The sequence below is a fragment of the Sinohyriopsis cumingii genome, chromosome 14, assembly GCF_028554795.1.
Source record: "Sinohyriopsis cumingii isolate HCF-2022 chromosome 14, ASM2855479v2, whole genome shotgun sequence".
NCBI classification, from domain to species: Eukaryota; Metazoa; Mollusca; class Bivalvia; order Unionida; family Unionidae; genus Sinohyriopsis; species Sinohyriopsis cumingii.
Genome location: NC_142974.1, coordinates 42,003,070 through 42,029,526, shown reverse-complemented (window position 1 = coordinate 42,029,526; position 26,457 = coordinate 42,003,070). Strand labels below are relative to the sequence as shown.

Here is a 26,457-nt window from a genome sequence, read left to right as displayed (position 1 = left end):
TATGTGAGAAAGCTTGCCAGTAGCTTCTCGTGGGTCGGTGGTTCTTTACGGGGTTTTCCCCAGGTTTTTCCTCCACCATTAATACTGGCTGCCATGTATAGCCTATCGTGTGCTGAAAAATGGCGTTAAACCCTACAACAACAACCTTATACCAGAATAAGGTTAGAAAGTCTCATTTTATACAAATACATGACTAGGGTGTCTTACCTTATACCAGAATAAGGTTAGAAAGTCTAATCATATACAAGACTAGGGTGTCTTACCATATACCAGAATAAGGTTTTTAGAAAGTCTAATCATATACAAGACTAGGGTGTCTTACCTTACACCAGAATAAGGTTAGAAAGTCTAATCATATACAAGACTAGGTTGTCTTACCTTATACCAGAATAAGGTTAGAAAGTCTATTCACATACAAGACTAGGGTGTCTTATCTTATACCAGAATAAGGTTAGAAAGCCTAATCATATACAAGACTAGGGTGTCTTACCATATACCAGAATAAGGTTAGAAAGTATCATGTTATTAAAAAAAAATACAAGGCTAGGTTGTCTTACCGTATACCAGAATAAGGTTAGAAAGTCTCATTTTATACAAATACAAGACTAGGGTGTCTTACCTTATACCAAGATAAGGTTAGATATTATATTACACAAGCATAATATTAGGATCTTGTATTATTTTATATCCGAATAAGCATAGAGTGTCTTACCTTATACCAGAATAAGGTTAGATAGTATAATGTTATACAAGACTAGGGTGTCTTACCGTATACCAGAATAAGGTTAGATAGTATAATGTTATACAAGACTAGGGTGTCTTACCGTATACCAGAATAAGGTTAGATAGTATAATGTTATACAAGACTAGGGTGTCTTACCGTATACCAGAATAAGGTTAGATAAGTATAATATTGAAACAATCCTGGCTACCTGTCAACTTATATTCTTATAAAGTGCATTTGCGCATATCATTAATGTTTGAGATAATTTATAATCTCCTTTTAATGATAACATTCCCTTCACGTTGGAAAGTCGTACCTCTGTTTCCAATACAAATAATAGTAAATGTAGTAACAGTCTGTCATATATGACCCTTGCACAACAGAAAAGTAATTTGATACAATATGTAAATCATATAACAATGATTTGTTTAAATATTTATCATCTGGGTAAAGATTTTTGAAGCCCAGTGTGTATATAATAGGATTGTAAACTGTTACCACTTACCTTCTATTCTGAGAAAGAAATAGGCAAATTGTATCCATTTTTCTCCAGGATTAATGTAATACTCATTAAGTTCATTATTTTTGTCACCAGTGTGATGAAACTGTTCATCATCAATGTTGAATCTTTGTATAATTTTTTGTGAAATAATTGCTATTTTTGTCGTTTGAAATTGGGTGCCATTTTTACTACTTTGTGTAATGATCGCTCAGCTTTCCACTAAGAGGCACACAGGTTAATCTTTCTGAATTCTTCGATATTTAGTCATATTCGTGAAAACTTTGTCAGGAATTTCCCGAGTGTGTTTCCAAAACCAATAAATAGGAGTGAGATCCACCAATTTGGCAGTTGTGGTTCTATTGGACTCCAGTAAAGGTCTCAATACCAAGCAAACAGAACAAAAATCTCTTGTCATCTCAACTGATAAATTCAAACATCAATACAATAGCAAGGTAGACCAATCCCTACCAATACATCAAATACTCATAATAATGACTATAATGTTTCTCTAAGTTGTTTCAACATTAAATTCTCACAGAAGGATTTAACTGATGACACTATGTTGTCATTAACACTGCCGTCTGTTATCCATTGGAAATTTAGCATTCTGATTGGCATTACCAAATTTCCTACTCAATTACATGTATCATTTTGAAATCACAAATTTCCATCCATTTTGTAGTGGTTGCATCATTTAGATGTCGAAATAATATACCCGATGACACACTCTGTTGCTGCAAAACAACACACATTGTTACATTCAACCCACACGACACACTATTGACATCTGGTTCCAAACTGTGTTGGTTAAAAAGACAAACTGTGTCTCTGCCAACAAAGGTGACACACTATTAACATCTGGTTCCAGAATGTGCCTCTAACATGTTTACCACTAGACTATAAAACACAAAACCAGGTCTGGTTTTGACTGGATGCACAAAACCTTTACCACTTCAGTACGTCATATGAACAAATTTTGAGAACTATTAATTTATTTTTCTGTGCATGATTAGTTTGGGAATTGGGATTATCTGAGTTAGAAATTATGTTAATTAGAACAAATGAAACATTTATGCTGATTTTCACAATCAATTTAACACTGAAAGTATTGTTGTCATTTCAACATGCTATAATTGCAATGCCAGTAGCTGGTAAAGGAAAGTAACATTTCCATTGGTCAGAATGTTATCATGTGATCAAAATTAATTGCGTTTATTTATGTATGAACTGTAAGGAGAACTACTTTTCTAAGAATACCCACTTCTATAAATAGAGTCACGTGTACAGCACAAGATAAACACTGCCAGTGAAGGCAGACACTAAGTAAGCATTAAAGGAAAAGAACATTCAAACAATTTTTAAGAAAAATAAATTTGGCTTCCATTGGTTGATGGACTGGTATTATGATGACCTTATTACAATCAAGCAGGACGATCCCATGTGCTATAAATAGCTACGTAACAGAAAACTCCAAACATGTATTACTACGCTCAATTAAGATTTCTGTATTTTAATGATGCAAACAAAATAACATTATGAATAACTGAAATTTCAGTTATAAGAGTTTATCATTGTTTTTTCTGAGTTTATCGTTGTATAAACTGTCAGATGCCGACTCACACAGCTCTTTACTCTTAATTATCAAGCATCTGTTCTGAAAATTGGCAAATATTATATTTCACCATTCTGAGCAATTAATTTTGTGAGAAAACACATACAAGTCTGGAAGTCATAATAAACTGTGTATTACCCTATAAAAACAAGCTTAGAAACAATATTATACAATTATAATCATACAGCATTTTACCCTATACTAAAATAAGGTTTTAATATCTCATCATAACATACAATATGAAACTTGTATCATCTATAAAAGTGGTTATTGGAAATTGAAAAATTTCAAATACCGAAAAATAACATAATTTCCCAAATTTATTTAATATACTTTATTATTATTAAAGTCTTTATATTCTTTTATCTTAATCCACATCCTCTACAACAGATTTCTTCTTCTCTGCCACAATTGGTACTGTTCCTGGTTTGCTGTGAGCTCGTCTGTTGGCCTCCCTGCATGACAAGAAAAGACATTTACCATAAGGATTAAAGAAGCTTGCTTGGTGAATAGTTGGAGTGTTCAACTGTATTAAAAATTTGATACTTATAAACTGCTAGTTGTCAAAGTAATTACAAATTGCTCAGAAACTGAGAGGTTTGTATGCATTTTCATTGTGCAGGTAGGGAAATTAAAAAGTATGAGAAAAAGGACTTGGCCGCTAAGTCAATAAAACAACAGAAGAACGCGTAGTTATATATTCACCAAATTTCAAGATGTCAAAGATTATAATGCTTCCTTTTTTTTAAAATACACCAAGAAACTGCTATCTTGGTGAGTGATTATTTCATTGAAGAGAAATAAATATTTTATTACATTGGGGAGTGAATTATTTTAGCATGGTGATGAGTGAATTATCTGAGGATGTTGACAAGTAACTTACTACTCGAGTATGTTGATAAGTGAATTATTATTTCATTGAAGAGTAAATTAATATTTCAGTACATCGGTAAGTTAGTTATTTCAGCATGTTAGTTAGTGAATTATTGTTTCAGCAGGTTGGTAAGTGAATTATTTCAGCAGGTTGGTGAGTGAATTTAATGTGTGTGTGTGATTTGGATTTTTAATGCAGCTTTAACAATTTTTCAGTCATATCACTACGATGTCTGCAGTGTGACAGTTTATAGTGATGTCTTGCACTGGGGCATCATGCCGCAGATATGTAGCATGATGTCCCACCCAGTCACATTATCCTGACACCAGGCCGACCAGTCCTAACACCAACCTCTTAATGCTGAACACCAAGTGAGGCAGCTGTTAGTACCATTTCTGTAAGTCTTTGGTATGACTCAGCTGGGGATCGAACCCACGACCTACCGCATCCAAGGTGGACACTCTAACCACTACGCCACCACTGCATGTTGGCGAGTGAATTATTATTTCAGTAAATTGGAGAGTGAATTATTATTTCAGTACATCAAGTTAATTGTTACTTCAGTACATCAAGTGAAATTATTTCGGTATATCAAGTGAATTATTATTTCAGTACATTGGTGTAAAAAAATTATTTCAGTACATTGTAGAGTGAACTATTTCAGTTTGATGCACTTATTGAGACTGTATCAGTTTCCTCAACGTAAAACCTGCACAGCTGACTTTTGGTAGGTCTTAAATTACATAAAGTTTCCAAATGTCTTGTATACTTTTTGTTAAGCTTATTCTGTCATTGATTCTTACTGTAGATGTTCCACTGAACAAGAATTATTCTTTTTCATTATTAAATAAGAGGCAGAATTTACAACCATATCATTTTACATTCAACTGGTCCCAGAGTTCACAGCACTACAAAAATAACCCAAGTAAATGTGACATATTAATTGGATCTCAATTTATTTTATTCTAGTCCATGAATTAATGGGTTTTCCAAGAGAAGTAATTCAATCATTTTATGACTTTTACACACCTGCATAGGCATAGGAGTGCAAATCAAAGAGTATGGTAAAACATCTAATTATTTCCCCCAGTGCAACAAAATACATCAGTTTTTAGACATACTTTTTCTTCTGTGACTTCTTGATGGTTCTCAGTTCTTTAGTGGCATTGTAGATCATCTTGGGTACGTGACGATGGCGGGCTATTCTCCTAACTTGGGGATGGTGTGCAAACTTTTCTTTCAATTTCTCATTGTAGTTAAAGGCCGTCTTTTCTCTTGGTTTCAGCTGAAATTTATTGAAATGTTTAAAATATACAACAGGCCCTCTTTTTGCCGAAATAACTTATATTTAGCTGGAAAAGACATAAAAGGAAAAACTTATATCACTGAGATTAATAATATAGGGTCCAATCAATGGTCATAAAGATGGAGCACAGGTACAGAGGGATGAACAGACATACACATGAATGCTAGGTGTGGAGGGATGAACAGACATGCACATGAATGCTAGGTATGGAGGGATGAACAGACATGCGCGTGAATGCTAGGTGTGGATGGATGAACAGACATGCACATGAATGCTAGGTGTGGAGGGATGGACAGACATGCGCATGAATGCTAGGTGTGGATGGATGAACAGACATGTGCATGAATGCTGGGTGTGGATGGATGAACAGACATGCACAAGAATGCTAGGTATGGATGGATGGACAGACATGAGCATGAATGCTAGGTGTGGATGGATGGACAGACATGCGCATGAATGCTAGGTGTGGATGGATGAACAGACATGTGCATGAATGCTAGGTGTGGATGGATGGACAGACATGCACATGAATGCTAGGTGTGGAGGAATGGACAGATATGTGCATGAATGCTAGGTGTGGATGGATGAACAGACATGTGCATAAATGCTAGGTGTGGAGGGATGAACAGACATGCGCATGAGTGCTAGGTATGGATGGATGGACAGACGTGCACACCGATGCCATGGGTGGAATGTTAGGCATGATCATAAATATTATGGCATCTCTTGTCCACAAAAAGCAAATGTGATATTAATAATATGTGATGAAAACAAAAAGCAAATGTGCAGATCTTAGAACACCAATAGAAAAAAATCTTTGGGAAAATTTTAACCAGAATCCAAGGCATGGTGTAATATCACCATTTATAACGGCAATTATATTAGCTCTTCCTCGCTTCCGAAATAAATTAGGAACTTACTGCACCAAGTTTCTCGGAGGCACGTGCTTTCCAGATTCTGAGATTCATTTCATCTGAGCCAGAGATAATGAATTTATTATCAAGAGACCACCGTACTACAGACACTCTCTGCATCCTCTTTGTATGGTAGATCTCCCTGAGAAAAAAAATATTTAAAAAATAAAAGTACAAGGTTTTCTCTCAAGATTGAAATATCAAGTAAAAGTTTTGGTTTTATGGGACTTTGACTTTACTGTTAGTCTCATATTTCACCTAAAATAATATGTAGTCAGTTGCCACCGTTGCATTTTAGGAATATACAGATTTTTCTATTGAAATTAAGACTGTATTTTGTTTCAACACATGCATTTGTAATTTTATGTAAATTTACATAATCTGATAAAATCTTACTAGCAGGTAAACATAAAATCTAAGATAGTTAATTGAGGATTATGTAGGGGTATAGTCAGACATAGATAATCAGGAAATAAAAATCCAGAGATTTTGAGATGCCAACCCATACTGATGTGAAACTGGAACATCAGCTCCGTAACATGTCTGTTCATTGATTATTTATCCAGAGATTTTGAGATGCCAACCAATACTGATGTGAAACAGGAACATCAGCTCTGTAACATGTCCGTTAATTGAATATTTATCCAAAGATTTTGAGAAGCCAACCAATACTGATGTGAAACTGGAACATCAGCTCTGTAACATGCCCTATAATTGATTATTTATCCAGAGGTTTTGAGATGCCAATCCATACTGATGTGAAACACAAATCTTATTAAAACAAGAATAATTGAAACTCATAAACTCATTTTTTCCACCACTTTTTTTTACAACTTGCATCGACTTCCTCTGATCAATTATGGCCATTTGTTTTGATGCCTTTCACAAAATTTATCATGCCTTTGTCATGAAGGGGGACATCAAAAGTGGAGGTGGCCTGATAAATGAAATTCTGAGTCTCTCCAACACAACTTGGATCACCCAACCATTTTGCAAAAGAGAGGTTGATCAAAACCTGACAAAAAAGAAGTCTGGCACCCAAATGTAGGCCACCAGCATTCAGGGCAAACTTTAAGTCACTAACAGGTGGCGAGATGCTTGGAGGAGGAGAATATATATAATTCATCTGACATGGCTATTGTGTTGTCTATAGGATTACCTCTATTGTATCCCTGCTGATGTGTCCCTTTTATGAAACCTTCCCTGTTCAAGACATACAGATATCGGAGTTTGCCCTATCAGCTCTAGGCTGCCTAGTGGTGGGACTTTAGAAAAGAAGAGTGTAGGAGTGTATCTCTGCTAAGTTCCTGTTGCTGGGCATTAACCATGGAGTGGTGAAAAGCATTATCCATGACCTTGTGGATACGGTTCTGCAAATTACAGGCATCATTGCTTCCAGCCCTCACAGCTTGGCGGTGGCACTGAGGACTTGCCAATCCACTTCATAACAAAGTGGAGCAGTTTTGCCAAAAGTGTAAACATCCTTGTCAACAGTAATTTCCAAACAGTATGCATAAGAGTGTGATTTATACCAGTGAGACTATTAGCTAGCTGGCAAGTGACTCACAGAAAAGAAGTCTTTGTTGTTCCCAGGATAGCAAACTTTTTTCTGAGACATGCCCTATAATTTCAGCAACTTTGAGGCAATATTTTAAATGATGAACTCATGCCATTATCATCTACATCCACATACACTTTGACATTGTAAGCAGGAATGAAGGCAGATGGAATAGGACATTGCGATAGAGAGAAGACACTAAATTTCTTCTATGCTGCCTTATGTGGTCAGGTGAGCTAAAACCAAAGTTACAACTGGATAATTGTGACCTACTCATAGAAAAATATTTGTCTTTCAAAAGAATGTATCAAGTTTGATGACTACATACAAGTTCTGGATAAAAGCTATATGAACCCAACCCAACATTATTTTATTTTATTTATCAAGTCTGAAAAATCAATTCCATTGGTATAGGCATAATTTAATTTGCTTATTTTCCTGCCCTTGATCAAAGTCAACCAAGATGTTGACAATATACACTATTTTCCAAGTTTTATCAAAATAAGATGAGAAACTGTCTCTAGATCTAGGAACAGGAAGTTTTTAAGTAAATTCTGTTTCTCCAAGCTGACTCGTATAGACAAATGGCAATAACAGAATCAAAGAATGCAGACTGTGAGATCAATTTTTAAGATAAAATATATCTTAAGACCATGTCATTAATCCTGAAAATATTTTATAAACAAAAAAGAATGAGACAGTAATCACAGAATTTGAAGCCCAACACCGAGTTGATTATATTTATAGAACACTAAATTGGGACACACCGACTGATTTACAGGTAAGCAATAATTTTCAATCTCATAATAAAATAGTAAGTACTAAACATGAAATCGGATGGCTCTAATATGTATATATCAATGCGCAGCCATATTGGAATCCTACCAGATGGTGGCAGACTAATCAATTCAGGGCACAACATACAATGCATGTATACTGAACTGTAGTTAATTAGTAGGTACTACTATGAGATAAAGGTTGATATGATCTCTGTAGTTAACTAGGAGGTTCTACTATGAGATAAAAGTTTATATGATCTCACTTACCATAGAACCTAGACAATGGTGACATAAGCTTGCTTACCAAGATGGAGCAAAATCAGATGGAAATTCAGTCTCAATTGTGCTATCAAGCTCAGCCAATTACATACAAGATCACCACATAAATGTTTTGATCACAAATATGAATCCTTACCTCACATACAGGTATGAAGCTTGCTCATTACTGAACTCGCCATGTTCCAAATTTGATCAAAACTGGACGAGAAAGATGATACCAAGCTCAGACAAACAGATGAGCATGACTTCATTAATATGAATAAGCACTGATCATTACAAATTTTAAATCCTGCTGATATAATCCCATATTCTAAGTTTGAAAAAACTGGATAAGAAATAATGGTCCCCAGCATGGCAACAATCCAAGCCAATCTCATTGTTATGTGGAATTCTTGTTCACTATATAACTCATCTGAGATCTTGATTATATAAGCCATTATTCCAAGTTTGATCAAAATTCTGGATTGCTAAAATGGACTCTGTGTTATTTAAATATCAGTACCTACTCTGCATTGTTAAGGTCACGAGATCAAGTAACAGAATATATACAGTACCTGCTGTGAGATTTATCGACAGGAAATATACGAAGACACTTGTCATATCCAGCAGAGACAAACTCTCTTCCTGTTGGTGAATAATCCACATCCATAACTGAAAGGAAATATTAATTAATTAAAACTAGATTATACGCAATCTGTAAATCATATTTTCCCAACGTCATTCACAATATGACTCTAATATCAATTTTAAGTAGACAAAATGTGATTTCTATATTTAACAAATGAATGAGTGCATATGTTACCAAGTTCAAAGGTCGCTGGGCATGGTTATGTGTGCATGAATACCGTTACTACATATTTGTCTAACTATGCTTATGTGATTAATGTCCCCCTCTTGTATGGCCACCTCTTTTGCACTGGGAAAGTGGCCTTATAAAACGGGTGGTCTTTCCAGAGGGGGGCTATATTTGTGAGATGTGTATGTATATGTGTATATAGTAGGAAAGTTACGTAACTTAAAGCAGTTAATAACTTCATTTAAAAGTAGAATTAATTATTAAAATGTTCTTCTTGTGTTAAAAACAGTTATTTCAAGGTAACAAATTAATAGTTCTTAGGCATGGAATGTAAGTTGAATATTGTTGGCAAGCACATAACAAAACCATTCAAAAACATTATTGAAATCTTGGTACATATGTTGTTTCATATTTAAAATAATTCTCTTTCCATTTACTTTTTTATCCCCATGCTACAAAATATTCTCCTTATAGTTTACGATCTTGTTTTTTTTAAAAATCTTGCCAACAATCTTGTGACAAGTGAACTCTCCCCATTGTTGTCAAGTCAAATAACTTTTAGTTTTCCTTCTAAAGTATTATTTCTTCATTTATGTGATGACATGTTAAAGTTTTGTAATGATTTATTCCTATGTTGCTAATTGTACAGTTCTGCAATTTAATTTTGCAGATGAAACTTTTGTAAATGAAAAACCTTGTTATAAAGGAAGTGATACATGAACTGTAACATGATTTTTCAGTCTTTGTCTGGTATCCTGTTTTGTTCAAGATTAACTGTTTCTCTGTACGTGTGTATGTTAATTAAAAAATTCTATGACCAGTAGAGCTAAAAACAGAAAAATCTTAAAACATATTAAAAATTTGTCCTATCAACCACATTCTTTTAAAACATCCATGAGTTTCTCTAGTGGTACATCAACAAAAAAACTTCTTTCAGTTTTCAATATCATTTCTACAGATCTGAAAGCATTGATGTCATAGCGGTTCTGTCAAATTTATTTAGATTCTGTTCAGTGCTTGTTGAGAACAAGTTGTCTAAAGCTCTTCTATATCTTGTAATGGCAAAACTGTTTTCTTTTTATATTTACTTTAGTAGTGGTGCCAACTCTGATAGCAGATCACAATTATTAATTAAATGTGACACTTGGCATTACAGACAACAGACTGGTGAGTGTGTTCTGGAAGAAAATGTCTACTAATTTCATGTCTAATAAACAAATTAGCACATGACCAAGTCTATCTCAGCAGATTGTCATGGAATCATAGCTGTATAGGCTAGAGCATATCGGCATTTTTGAAAGGATACCTGCTGCTCATGACAGGGTATCAGGCATGCAATAATAAAAGGCCCAGAAAACACTGGCTGTATAATGCAATGATGGATCGGGGTCTATACCATTCATTTAAATACATAAAGCAGTTTGGTTGTTTTGGCATGGTACTTTATGGGCACAGCAATACAAATACATAAAGCAGTTTGTTTGTTTTGGCTTGGTGCTTTATGGGCACAGCAATACAAATACAAAATTTCAAATTCTTAAACAGAACCAACAGCTTTAGCCATGATATGCTAACACAAGTGACATCTTATTTGGGTCTGATCTGATGGGACCTTCACTGCTTGATGTAATACACATAGATCTGTTAGGTAAGCTATCAAATTTGTAGGATGATGATTTATCTAATCTTACCTGCTGTAACTTTCAAATGCCAATTGTTCTACTCTTACCTGCCTTTTAATTGCCAATTTTTCTACCCTTACCTGCTGTACCTTTTAAATGCCAATTTTTCTACCCTTACCTGCTATAATTTTTAGATGACAGTTTTTCTACTCTTACCTGCTGACACATGATCCATATGCATACAGAGTGGCATTGAAAGATTCCTCATATCAAACGTGTATAAACTGAAAATACAAATTTGTCAAATTGTGACACTTATTCATCCCTGTGTAACAAACATGGTATCTACAAATATGGCAAATTGTGACATTTATTTATCCCTGTGTAACACATCTGTCAAATTGAAAAATTGATTCATCCAAGTGTGTCAAACTGGTACTTAAATTTATTCATCCTGACTGAGTTCTATGAGGTCATTTACAACAGTGTAAAGGACATCCTCTCTGAGTTCTATGAGGTCATTTACAACAGTGTAAAGGATATCCTGAGTTCTATGAGGTCATTTACAACAGTGTAAAGGACATCCTGAGTTCCACGAAGTCATTTACAACAGTGTAAAGGACATCCTGACTGAGTTCTATGAGGTCATTTCCAACAGTGTAAATGACATCCTGAGTTCTATGTCATCTACAACAGTGTAAAGACATCCTGACAGAGTTCTATGAGGTCATTTACAACAGTGTAAAGGATATCCTGAGTTCTATGAGGTCATTTATAACAGTGTAAAGGACATCCTGAGTTCCATGAAGTCATTTACAACAGTGTAAAGGACATCCTGAGTTCTATGAGGTCATTTCCAACAGTGTAAATGACATCCTGAGTTCTATGTCATCTACAACAGTGTAAAGGACATCCTGAGAGAGTTCCATGAAGTCATTTACAACAGTGTAAAGGACATCCTGACTGAGTTCTAAGAGGTCATTTACAACAGTGTAATGGACATCCTGATTGAGTTCTATGAGGTCATTTACAACAGTGTAAATGACATCCTGAGTTCTATGAGGTTATTTACAACAGTGTAAAGGACATCCTGAGTTCTATGAGGTTATTTACAACAGTGTAAATGACATCCTGAGTTCTATGTCATCTACAACAGTGTAAAGGACATCCTGAGTTCTATGAGGTTATTTACAACAGTGTAAAGGACATACTGACTGAGTTCTATGAGGTCATTTACAACAGTGTAAAGGACATCCTGACAGTTCTATGAAGTCATTTACAACAGTGTAAAGGACATCCTCTCTGAGTTCTATGAGGTCATTTACAACAGTGCAAATGACATCCTGAGTTCTATGAGGTTATTTACAACAGTGTAAAGGACATCCTGACAGAGTTCTATGAGGTCATTTACAACAGTGTAAAGGACATATTGACTGAGTTCTATGAGGTCATTTACAACAGTGTAAAGGACATCCTGACAGTTCTATGAAGTCATTTACAACAGTGTAAAGGACATCCTCTCTGAGTTCTATGAGGTCATTTACAACAGTGCAAATGACATCCTGAGTTCTATGAGGTTATTTACAACAGTGTAAAGGACATACTGACAGAGTTCTATGAGGTCATTTACAACAGTGTAAAGGACATACTGAGTTCTATGAGGTCATTTACAACAGTGTAAAGGACATCCTGACAGTTCTATGAAGTCATTTACAACAGTGTAAAGGACATCCTGACAGAGTTCTATGAGGTCATTTACAACAGTATAAAGGATATCCTGACAGTTCTATGAAGTCATTTACAACAGTGTAAAGGACATCCTGACTGAGGTCTATGAGGTCATTTACAACAGTGTAAAGGACATACTGACTGAGTTCTATGAGGTCATTTACAACAGTGTAAAGGACATACTGACTGAGTTCTATGAGGTCATTTACAACAGTGTAAAGGACATCCTGAGTTCCATGAAGTCATTTACAACAGTGTAAAGGACATCCTGACAGAGTTCTATGAGGTCATTTACAACAGTGTAAAGGACATCCTGACTGAGTTCTATGAGGTCATTTACAACAGTGTAAAGGACATCCTGAGTTCTATGTCATCTACAACAGTGTAAAGGACATCCTGACAGTTCTATGAAGTCATTTACAACAGTGTAAAGGACATCCTCTCTGAGTTCTATGAGGTCATTTACAACAGTGTAAAGGACATCCTGAGTTCTATGAGGTCATTTACAACAGTGTAAAGGACAGCCTGACTGAGTTCTATGAGGTCATTTCCAACAGTGTATATGACATCCTGAGTTCTAAGAAGTCATTTACAACAGTGTAAAGGACAGCCTGACTGAGTTCTATGAGGTCATTTGCAACAGTGTAAATGACATCCTGAGTTCTATGAGGTTATTTACAACAGTGTAAAGGACATACTGACAGAGTTCTATGAGGTCATTTACAACAGTGTAAAGGACATACTGACTGAGTTCTATGAGGTCATTTACAACAGTGTAAAGGATATCCTGAGTTCTATGAGGTCATTTATAACAGTGTAAAGGACATCGTAAGTTCCATAAAGTCATTTACAACAGTGTAAAGGACATCCTGACTGAGTTCTATGAGGTCATTTACAACAGTGTAAAGGACATCCTGAGTTCTATGTCATCTACAACAGTGTAAAGGACATCCTGACAGAGTTCTATGAGGTCATTTACAACAGTGTAAAGGACAGCCTGACTGAGTTCTATGAGGTCATTTACAACAGTGTAAAGGACAGCCTGACTGAGTTCTATGAGGTCATTTCCAACAGTGTAAATGACATCCTGAGTTCTATGAGGTTATTTACAACAGTGTAAAGGACATACTGACAGAGTTCTATGAGGTCATTTACAACAGTGTAAAGGACATCCTGAGTTCCATGAAGTCATTTACAACAGTGTAAAGGACATCCTGACAGAGTTCTATGAGGTCATTTACAACAGTATAAAGGACAGTTCTATGAAGTCATTTACAACAGTGTAAAGGACATCCTGACGGAGTTCTGTGAGGTCATTTATAACAGTGTAAAGGACATCCTGAGTTCTATGTCATCTACAACAGTGTAAAGGACATCCTGACAGTTCTATGAAGTTATTTACAACAGTGTAAAGGACATCCTGAGTCTATGAGGTCATTTATAACAGTGTAAAGGACATCCTGACTGAGTTCTATGAGGTCATTTACAACAGTGTAAAGGACATCCTGACTGAATTCTATGAGGTCATTTACAACAGTGTAAAGGACATCCTGAGGTCTATGTCATCTACAACAGTGTAAAGGACATCCTGACAGTTCTATGAAGTCTTTTACAACAGTGTAAAGGACATCCTGAGTTCTATGAGGTCATTTATAACAGTGTAAAGGACATCCTGACTGAGTTCTATGAGGTCATTTACAACAGTGTAAAGAACATCCTGACTGAGTTCCATGAAGTCATTTACAACAGTGTAAAGAACATCCTGACTGAGTTCTATTAAGTCATTTACAACAGTGTAAAGAACATCCTGACTGAGTTCTATGAGGTCATTTATAACAGTGTAAAGGACATCCTGACTGAGTTCTATGAGGTCATTTACAACAGTGTAAAGAACATCCTGACTGAGTTCCATGAAGTCATTTACAACAGTGTAAAGAACATCCTGACTGAGTTCTATTAAGTCATTTACAACAGTGTAAAGAACATCCTGACTGAGTTCCATTAAGTCATTTACAACAGTGTACAGGACATCCTGACTGAGTTCTATGAGGTCATTTATAACAGTGTAAAGGACATACTGACTGAGTTCTATGAGGTCATTTACAACAGTGTAAAGAACATCCTGACTGAGTTCCATGAAGTCATTTACAACAGTGTAAAGAACATCCTGACTGAGTTCTATTAAGTCATTTACAACAGTGTAAAGAACATCCTGACTGAGTTCCATTAAGTCATTTACAACAGTGTACAGGACATCCTGACTGAGTTCTATGAGGTCATTTATAACAGTGTAAAGGACATCCTGACTGAGTTCTATTAAGTCATTTATAACAGTGTAAAGAACATCCTGACTGAGTTCTATTAAGTCATTTACAACAGTGTAAAGAACATCCTGACTGAGTTCTATGAGGTCATTTATAACAGTGTAAAGGACATCCTGACTGAGTTCTATGAGGTCATTTACAACAGTGTAAAGAACATCCTGACTGAGTTCCATGAAGTCATTTACAACAGTGTAAAGAACATCCTGACTGAGTTCTATTAAGTCATTTACAACAGTGTAAAGAACATCCTGACTGAGTTCTATTAAGTCATTTACAACAGTGTAAAGAACATCCTGACTGAGTTCCATGAAGTCATTTACAACAGTGTAAAGGACATCCTGACTGAGTTCTATTAAGTCATTTACAACAGTGTAAAGAACATCCTGACTGAGTTCTATTAAGTCATTTACAACAGTGTAAAGAACATCCTGACTGAGTTCTATGAGGTCATTTATAACAGTGTAAAGGACATCCTGACTGAGTTCTATGAGGTCATTTACAACAGTGTAAAGAACATCCTGACTGAGTTCCATGAAGTCATTTACAACAGTGTAAAGAACATCCTGACTGAGTTCTATTAAGTCATTTACAACAGTGTAAAGAACATCCTGACTGAGTTCCATTAAGTCATTTACAACAGTGTACAGGACATCCTGACTGAGTTCTATGAGGTCATTTATAACAGTGTAAAGGACATCCTGACTGAGTTCTATTAAGTCATTTATAACAGTGTAAAGAACATCCTGACTGAGTTCTATGAAGTCATTTATAACAGTGTAAAGAACATCCTGACTGAGTTCTATGAGGTCATTTATAACAGTGTAAAGGACATCCTGACTGAGTTCTATGAGGTCATTTATAACAGTGTAAAGAACATCCTGACTGAGTTCTATGAGGTCATTTATAACAGTGTAAAGAACATCCTGACTGAGTTCTATGAGGTCATTTATAACAGTGTAAAGAACATCCTGACTGAGTTCTATGAGGTCATTTATAACAGTGTAAAGGACATCCTGACAGTTCTATGAGGTCATTTACAACAGTGTAAAGGACATCCTGACTGAGTTCTATGAGGTCATTTATAACAGTGTAAAGGACATCCTGACTGAGTTCTATGAGGTCATTTACAACAGTGTAAAGAACATCCTGACTGAGTTCCATGAAGTCATTTACAACAGTGTAAAGAACATCCTGACTGAGTTCTATTAAGTCATTTACAACAGTGTAAAGAACATCCTGACTGAGTTCCATTAAGTCATTTACAACAGTGTACAGGACATCCTGACTGAGTTCTATGAGGTCATTTATAACAGTGTAAAGGACATCCTGACTGAGTTCTATTAAGTCATTTATAACAGTGTAAAGAACATCCTGACTGAGTTCTATGAAGTCATTTATAACAGTGTAAAGAACATCCTGACTGAGTTCTATGAGGTCATTTATAACAGTGTAAAGGACATCCTGACTGAGTTCTATGAGGTCATTTATAACAGTGTAAAGAACATCCTGACTGAGTTCTATGAGGTCATTTATAACAGTGTAAAGAACATCCTGACTGAGTTCTATGAGGTCATTTATAACAGTGTAAAGAACATCCTGACTGAGTTCTATGAGGTCATTTATAACAGTGTAAAGGACATCCTGACAGTTCTATGAGGTCATTTACAACAGTGTAAAGGACATCCTGACTGAGTTCTATGAGGTCATTTATAACAGTGTAAAGGACATACTGACTGAGTTCTATGAGGTCATTTATAACAGTGTAAAGGACATCCTGACTGAATTCTATGAGGTCATTTATAACAGTGTAAAGGACATCCTGACTGAGTTCTATGAAGTCATTTATAACAGTGTAAAGGACATCCTGACTGAGTTCTATGAGGTCATTTATAACAGTGTAAAGGACATCCTGACTGAATTCTATGAGGTCATTTATAACAGTGTAAAGGACATCCTGACTGAGTTCTATTAAGTCATTTACAACAGTGTAAAGGACATCCTGACTGAGTTCTATGAGGTCATTTACAACAGTGTAAAGGACATCCTGACTGAGTTCTATGAGGTCATTTATAACAGTGTAAAGGACATCCTGACTGAGTTCTATGAGGTCATTTATAACAGTGTAAAGGACATCCTGACTGAATTCTATGAGGTCATTTATAACAGTGTAAAGGACATCCTGACTGAGTTCTATTAAGTCATTTACAACAGTGTAAAGGACATCCTGACTGAGTTCTATGAGGTCATTTACAACAGTGTAAAGGACATCCTGACTGAGTTCTATGAGGTCATTTATAACAGTGTAAAGGACATCCTGACTGAGTTCTATGAGGTCATTTATAACAGTGTAAAGGACATCCTGACTGAGTTCTATGAGGTCATTTATAACAGTGTAAAGGACATCCTGACTGAATTCTATGAGGTCATTTATAACAGTGTAAAGGACATCCTGACTGAGTTCTATTAAGTCATTTACAACAGTGTAAAGGACATCCTGACTGAGTTCTATGAGGTCATTTACAACAGTGTAAAGGACATCCTGACTGAGTTCTATGAGGTCATTTATAACAGTGTAAAGGACATCCTGACTGAGTTCTATGAGGTCATTAGGTGTAAAGGACATCCTGACTGAGTTCTATGAGGTCATTTACAACAGTGTAAAGGACATCCTGACTGAGTTCTATGAGGTCATTTATAACAGTGTAAAGGACATCCTGACTGAGTTCTATGAGGTCATTTATAACAGTGTAAAGGACATCCTGACTGAATTCTATGAGGTCATTTATAACAGTGTAAAGGACATCCTGACTGAGTTCTATTAAGTCATTTACAACAGTGTAAAGGACATCCTGACTGAGTTCTATGAGGTCATTTACAACAGTGTAAAGGACATCCTGACTGAGTTCTATGAGGTCATTTATAACAGTGTAAAGGACATCCTGACTGAGTTCTATGAGGTCATTAGGTGTAAAGGACATCCTGACTGAGTTCTATGAGGTCATTTACAACAGTGTAAAGGACATCCTGACTGAGTTCTATGAGGTCATTTATAACAGTGTAAAGGACATCCTGACTGAGTTCTATGAGGTCATTAGGTGTACAGGACATCCTGACTGAGTTCTATGAGGTCATTTATAACAGTGTAAAGGACATCCTGACTGAGTTCTATTAAGTCATTTACAACAGTGTACAGGACATCCTGACTGAGTTCTATGAGGTCATTAGGTGTAAAGGACATCCTGACTGAGTTCTATGAGGTCATTAGGTGTAAAGGACATCCTGACTGAGTTCTATGAGGTCATTAGGTGTAAAGGACATCCTGACTGAGTTCTATGAGGTCATTAGGTGTAAAGGACATCCTGACTGAGTTCTATGAGGTCATTAGGTGTAAAGGACATCCTGACTGAGTTCTATGAGGTCATTAGGTGTAAAGGACATCCTGACTGAGTTCTATGAGGTCATTAGGTGTAAAGGACATCCTGACTGAGTTCTATGAGGTCATTAGGTGTAAAGGACATCCTGACTGAGTTCTATGAGGTCATTTATAACAGTGTAAAGGACATCCTGACTGAGTTCTATGAGGTCATTTATAACAGTGTAAAGGACATCCTGACTGAGTTCTATGAGGTCATTTACAACAGTGTAAAGGACATCCTGACTGAGTTCTATGAGGTCATTTATAACAGTGTAAAGGACATCCTGACTGAGTTCTATGAGGTCATTTATAACAGTGTAAAGGACAGCTGAAGTTTTATGAAAAGAACTCGTACATATAAGTGTCCATCAGAGATGCCATCCCATGAAGATCCTTATCAGGAATCCAGGGGTAAATTTTTTTCGCATGGCTGCAACTCATCCAGAATAGATAACACACTCATTAAAAGTCTGTTTAAGTATTTATGCAACCCATCCAGAAAAGATAACACACTCAATAAAAGCCTGTTTTTAGCACATATGTAACCCATCCGGAATGGATAATACACTCATTAAAAGTCTTTTTTTAAAAAGCATATATGCAACCCATCCAGAATGGATAACACACTCATTAAAGTACAATACAGTTATTACGGACCACTGCCATCTCACCTCTGTCTGCGGCGGTTCGAGTCTAGGATTCAGCAAATGTGGGTATGTGAGAAAGCTTACCAGTAGCTTCTCGTGGGTCGGTGGTTCTTTCTGGGGTGTTCCCGGGTTCTTCCTCCACCATTAATACTGGCCGCCATGTATAGCCTATTGTGTGCTGAAAAATGGTGTTAAACCCCACAACAACAACAACAACAATTATACTGCATCTTCCTGTAAGATCATGTTCACATGGAAGAACACATATGTTCCAATCAATGGTTTATCACGTGTGCCAATTCCAAAATTTCAACATTTTTGGACAAAACAGTATCAGTTTTCTTCATAAATTATCTGCAACTTCCTTTCATCCTCTGCAACCATTTTGTACCAATCATGTTTATTCACTTGTTCCTTACTCCAAAATATCAGGAACCCTCCTTACCCTACACTTTGAAACTGGTATGGAGATGCATGTCAAGAAGAGTAACACTTTCACATTTTTGAACTGTTTCCCCATATCATTCATCACTCTACATTCTACACTTTGCATTTTGTACACTCTGTTTTCTTGAAAATGAATTCCTTTCATTTCCATTATAAATTTCATCTGCATTCATTTTACAATTTGTTTTTGTTCAATATTCATTCACTCTGCATTGTGCTTTCACTTCACTCTTAAAATTACCAACTTCAGGATCTGTATGAGTCACTCAAATGTGCAAATTAGGTCAAAGTGATCTGGATTTTGTATATCTGACTTACTATTCCTGAGATGTATCCACATGCAAATATCCAAGTGAAGGTTAAATAGAGTAACAAACAAGTGAATGAAGAGACAAAAGAATGCACATAAAATGGACACATTGCTATATCCCCCCAAACTGTGTTGGCATGGAGATAATAAAGTCTAAATCATTCCCAACTTTTTCAAAGTCATCACTAAAGTTGCTGTACATACTTGTAATCCTCATTGGCCACCGTGAAGACAAAAGCTTCCATGGGATTCCAGGCTAGGGCATTGGATCTTAGCTTCAATATTACCTGCAAAAAGTACTCATCAATGTTAGTTCAAGGGACTCTCTTTCTGTCCAGCACACTTTATATTTAAATGGAAGAAGTAAATCTCTACTATTGAGCTAAATCATCAACCCTAATCTACAGGGTGATTGACTGTACTGATGGAACGACATACATACTGCCCTGCAAAAAATTGCCAAAGTGATTGCTATGTTCAACTTCTGCCAAGAACAGATTGAAAAAAATGAGTGAAAATTATACTGGAAAAAATGTAAATGTATTCCTGGAACAAGAACATCCTATACCTTTTAGTTCAATGCAAAAATTTAACCAATGGTAGACAGCCAGACAAAAAAAAAAAAGGATGTCATTTTATATCCACTCACTTTTGAGATGGGATGTAAAAATAGTTAACCATCTTGTGTCAATCAAAGGCCACTGGTAAATTTTGACTGAAAAGTATCTTATTTACAGAATTACTTGCAAAAGAAAAATATCAGGAAACCAGATTTATTATAAACTTATGGTAAATTTTCAGGAAAATATCTCACTATTACAACTTTCATAATAATTCCACTTAATGTCATACATCAAGTGATTAAATATCAGTTGTATAACTGCTGTCATAGTAATGCATTTGGGACTGCTGAAGTGAGGCAATGAACATTGTGTCCAGGATAACTTGAAGTGAGGATCATGCATACTTTGCCTCTAATGACCTGAATAACGATACTACAAACTAATGCCTTGTGAAAGAATAAGGATTCAATTCCCAGTTTGTTATGAACATGTACCTTGGGAAAGAATACAGATTGAATCCCATTCTGTTATAATCTTTTACAAAGTCTGTAGTGTTTCAGCATGTGCAGACATACACATCAGTTACAACAAACATCATTTTGCTCTTCCATAAAAAGCTGAAAAACTTTTAGGGGGGTTGGGGTTATCTCACAACAGGGTCTAGAGGGGCAATGTCCCCGATCCAGGGTTTCAGGGGATCACATGTCCCCAGCCCAAAAATGCATTTTACACTCATACAAAACTGCTCCTTGTGCAACTTATGATCATAAAATAAACCAAAATAATCATTTGAAAAAGTAATAAACTTGCCAAAAATGTTCAACTTAACTTCAATAATTTTACAATATTTATTGTCACATGAATTTGTTCTCCAATACTATTGATGCTGAAGTTATTTCATGAGCTTGTCAGTGTTTACACTGTAATTAAGTCACAATAATTTGTCAATTTTTGCAGCAAATATATTAACAATCTCTCTTTTCATAACAAATCTGTAAAATAAACACCCAAGTACATCAACTATATACAGATAATCCCATACATTTACTTGTCTTTTTCTCCAGTGGACACAACCTGTTGATATGCCAGACCCTAATAGACCCAAGTTTAAAAACACTTTGAAGTCTGATATGTATTGACCTATATCATAAATATAAAACAAAACATACAGAAATTTATTTTTTTCTGTTACAAATTCAAGTCATATAGTGAGACTATGAAGATGCATTCTACGAGACATCACATTACCTTTCTAAGCGGAGTAGAGCCTCTCATGTCATAGAGAATGATACTTCTGTCGGAGGCACAGCCTCCAAGTATATGTCTCTGCAAGAAAAATGAAAAGACATCTCAATAATGAAGAAATACGTTTCAGAACTATATAATGTCAATAGTTAAATTATCTTGGGTCAGGTTTCTAAATATAAATTGCTACCATTTTAAAAATGTCCTATTAAAAGCAGAGTAGCATTTTTGTAAAATAAAAATTATTCACTCTTTTAAAGAAGAAGCTTACTATGGCCATCCCTGAGTTGCAATAATGAAATAAATCCTTCCTTTTTTTATTGCACAGACATCAATCTCATCTTTATCTAAGGATGCTATCCTAAAACCTCGTGTATCAAAAGTTTTTTATGAGTAAAATATGTATACTTCATTGAAAACTGATTTTACATTTTACATGAACTTAATACATAATTTTAAAAAAATCTCAAAACATAAAACTATTAAAATATTCTCTTCAAATTGACAAGTAATACGGTTGTATGAGGAAGTGAGTGATGACTTTGTTCCCCCCAAAATAATAATAATAATGAGGACTTTGTATAGCACCTAATCTTTAGAAGCTCTAAGCGCTTTACAACATTAGACAACACCTTTAAGATAAAAAACATATAATGATATGATTACAAAAACAAACACCATGAAATTAGAAAACATTAACAAACATGCTGAGAATATTTAAGGTAGGAAACATTATTAGGTCTTTTAAGTTTGTTCTTGCAGTCGAAATAAGTGAGTTTTGAGAGCCCTCTTGAATGTGATCACTATGTCTTTGTGTCTAAGTTCAATAGCAAACTGATTTATTTCGATTACATGATGTACATTCATTTGTAAATTAATTATATATTTTTTAAGGACAGAGGCTTATTTTCAAGAACTTTCCAGGATGAATTGAAATCCAAGTACTTTTCAAGGTACAGTGCAAACCCTGTTGAAGTCTGGGTGCTGATTTACTGGACTAAAAGACACTATAAAAAAGAAGGCACCTGTTTTATTATCTTTTAGTTCCTATCTTGAACTGATTAATGAATGTGCAATGTGAGTGACACTTTTCCATCAGTAAGGCACATGGTGAGATAAAAGTATTGTATGTGATTAGGAGTGCCTATAGTTAGGACAAAAATTGCTGAATAATCTTATACAGTAATTTACTGGGCAACCATAAAAACTGCTGGGCAACCAGTTATTTCAAAACTAGTCACCCAGGGTGAATTTTCATAATTGTCTATACCTGATCATGTGTAAGGAAACTGATCAGTGTAAAAACACACTGAAGACCAAGGTCTACACTAGTTGCAGTTGTTCCAACCGAACAAATTATGTTTCTATGCAGTAAGCATGGCATACCTCAACAGGATTAAACTTGATATAATTAATGCTGTCCACTCCCCATGTAAAGCTACGGACAGGCTCTGACCGATCCTCTTCCCAAATGTCCACCTGCTCACCACTTGTGGCAAAAGTGTTGGCTGACCAGTGATGATCGATACCTTGGAATACAGTCTGAAGATGAAAGTGAAGTAAGCATAAATCATCTAAACTTTCAAAACTACAAATTATATTTGGATTACTACACTGCCACATGCAGAAGAAATGACACATATTTAAATGAAGCAGCCAAAGTGGAACTGATATCACTCACCTGAACAATATATGCAGAGTTGCTAAATAAATTGAGTATGATGACTTCTGAAGGATTTGATATCTTTTAGTAATGTCAGCCATATTGAATTGAGGGGCAGCATATTTGTTTAAAATTTAAGGACCATTACGCCAGGAAGCCAATGAATATGGGAAACTTCTGACTGGTTTTCTGAAAAAATGTTTTTGTAGGTACTATTTTTGTTTGTTATGTATGTTATGTAAAGTAAAGAGACAAAATGTGATAATGGATTGGCAAAATTTGTATAATTTGCAAGTCTTTCATGCCAGGGTTCCTTTTGTCAAATTTGGTTAAATTCTGTCCAGTGGTTTTTGAAAAGTCATATAAGCCCCCCCCTCCCCATTTTTAGTGATATTAGCTCAAGGGTATTGTGGATTTGCATCATTTATCCAAATCTGAAAGAAGTTTATTTTATTTCACTTTTTACTCACTTAATTTTGTAAAAAGCACTTTAAAGGTTTATATATGTTTCATAATGATGACTATATTTGATGGTGAATCTTTATCATTTGTAAAAAGTAACTGAATGGTTTTACTACACTTTGTAGCAGCTATACCTATTGGTGGACCTGCACGTTTTGCCCCCAACGAAAAGACTTGATTGGCATGCTCTCTGCCAATGAGGTACATTGGTTTATGAGAAAAAATATTGAAAAAGCAACTGCTGCTTGAGTACAGACAGTGCATGCCAGATGACACATGGAACTAAGGAACTGGACCATCCCATAACCTCAATTTGCTTGAGTACAGACAACGCATGCCAGATGACACATGGAACTAAGACCATCCCATAACCTCAATTTGCTTGAGTACAGACAACGCATGCCAGATGACACATGGAACTAAGACCATCCCATAACCTCAATTTGCTTGAGTACAGACAACGCATGCCAGATGACATATGGAACTAAGGAAATGGATCATCCCATAACCTCAATTTGTTTTATAAACAGGTTTGCTAAAATGAAGAAAAATTTGTTATATAGTAACTTGAGTTTGACAGTTGCTGAATGGCTGACTGATTACAAGTGTGCAAAATGTATCCTCTGTTCTGAACTTTAGCCTCGCAGGCCCGTCACTGATCATCAATCAGCAAACAGGACCATTTAATCTTTCTGATACTGTAACATTATTGTGAATCATTTCTAGGACTGCACTTACGTAAAGTGGTTATATCTGCTCAGGTACCCAAAGGAATTACCAAGATACAAATTCAATCTTTCTTTGCAACAGATGAATCATAATTATGCCTTTGCTATACAAGATGTTCAAGATTACCTTTCCGAGAGTGGTGCTGACTGGGTCTGTGTATATGAGTCCCTCAGATGACAATCTCCACTTCTTGATTATCTTGTCTGTGCCACACTGAAATATCAAAGAACCTCAATATTATAAATCCCTAAGTATGAACAGCAACACTGTGCCACACTGAAACATCAAAGAACCTCAATATTATAAATCCCTAAATATGAACAGCAACACTGTGCCACACTGAAATATCAAAGAACCTCTATATTATAAATCCCTAAGTATGAACAGCAACAATATGCCACACTGAAACATCAAAGAACCTCAATATTATAAATCCCTAAGTATGAACAGCAACACTGTGCCACACTGAAACATCAAAGAACCTCAATATTATAAATCCCTAAGTATGAACAGCAACACTGTGCCACACTGAAACATCAAAGAACCTCAATATTATAAATCCCTAAGTATGAACAGCAACACTGTGCCACACTGAAACATCAAAGAACCTCTATATTATAAATCCCTAAGTATGAACAGCAACACTGTGCCACACTGAAACATCAAAGAACCTCAATATTATAAATCCCTAAGTATGAACAGCAACACTGTGCCACACTGAAACATCAAAGAACCTCAATATTAAAAATCCCTAAGTACGGACCATAACACTGTGCACACTTGGCAATGAAACTTAAAATTACCAAAACAAAATATACACTGAAATTATGAAAACTATAACACAACAAAAGTGTTTGTCAAACACATATCCCCATGCTATCATGCTTAGTACACCCTTTGTGTGTGTGTGATTTGGATTTTTAGTGTAGCTTTAACAATATTCCAGTCATATCGCTATGATGTCTGCAGTTTGACAGTTTATAGTGATGTCTAGCACTGAGGCATCATGCCACAGACATGTAACATGATGTCCCACCCAGTCACATTATCCTGACACCAGGCCGACCAGTCCAAACACTAAACTCTTAATGCTGAGCACCAGGCGAGGCAGCTGTTACTACCATTTTTGTAAGTCTTTGGTATGACTTGGTCGGGGATCGAACTAACAACCCCGGTCATCCGTGGGGGGCACTCTTACCACTAGGCCACTGGAGATGGTACATTATATGTATGTCATGTGTTTAACAGTCCACCATGTAGGCCATGGTACAATGCATAATTGCCCTGTATTTATCAGTCCACCATGGCCCAGAACTGAGTCATTAAGCAAATAAAACCATTTAGCCATAGTGAACATCTTAAACATACCAAATTTGGTATATAAAAAAAAACATTTTCTTCCTGTTCAAGTTAACAATTTCAGAAGATAGTTGTAATATCAGAACAGAATATTTTGCCATAACCTTTGTCTGTGAACCTTACAGATGATATGATGCTTGTCCCAGACAATGGTAAGATCACTAAAAGCTAAGTTTTGTAAATCATTTGGTAATATTATCATGTAGGAAATATACTGAGTTATTTAAGTGTTATTATTCAGATATAAGCACAAACAGGGTTAATTGATAAAAACTCATTTAAACTGGTTGTTTTCTTGCTTACATGTGTGTGTGTATATATATATATATATATATATATATATATATATATATATATATATATATATATATATATACACACACATACACCAATGTGAAGACAATTGACCGTAAAATCAATGGCAGAAAGATGACCATAGACTTGTTTACTGGAATGAATACAAGGTCTGGTCCAAATTTTCTTTGCATATTAATAAATCAGTGGCCATAAGGTCAGCAAGATACAAAAATGCAAAACAATGACCTTTGACTTAACTCCAAGGTCAATGATTTGTACCATGTATTGCTTTACAAACAGAC

The 26,457-nt window shown here is 35.6% G+C and overlaps 1 protein-coding gene across 1 annotated transcript in view; it reads right to left on the bottom strand.

Annotated features, from left to right (window-relative positions):
- Nucleotides 1-2,720: 2,720 nt before the first annotated feature.
- LOC149783632 (DDB1- and CUL4-associated factor 13-like) overlaps nt 2,721-26,457 on the bottom strand; it is a 38,985-nt gene continuing 15,248 nt past the window's right edge. The window contains exons 4-12 of the mRNA XM_089931879.1: nt 24,626-24,712; nt 23,032-23,187; nt 21,649-21,726; nt 20,042-20,124; nt 11,183-11,250; nt 9,103-9,199; nt 5,939-6,074; nt 4,834-4,997; nt 2,721-3,293 (exon numbers count right to left, since the gene is read on the bottom strand). Of these exons, the coding sequence (XP_089788005.1) occupies nt 3,206-3,293; nt 4,834-4,997; nt 5,939-6,074; nt 9,103-9,199; nt 11,183-11,250; nt 20,042-20,124; nt 21,649-21,726; nt 23,032-23,187; nt 24,626-24,712 (957 nt within the window). The 3' untranslated portion in view covers nt 2,721-3,205. The remainder of the gene's footprint in view (nt 3,294-4,833; nt 4,998-5,938; nt 6,075-9,102; nt 9,200-11,182; nt 11,251-20,041; nt 20,125-21,648; nt 21,727-23,031; nt 23,188-24,625; nt 24,713-26,457) is intronic.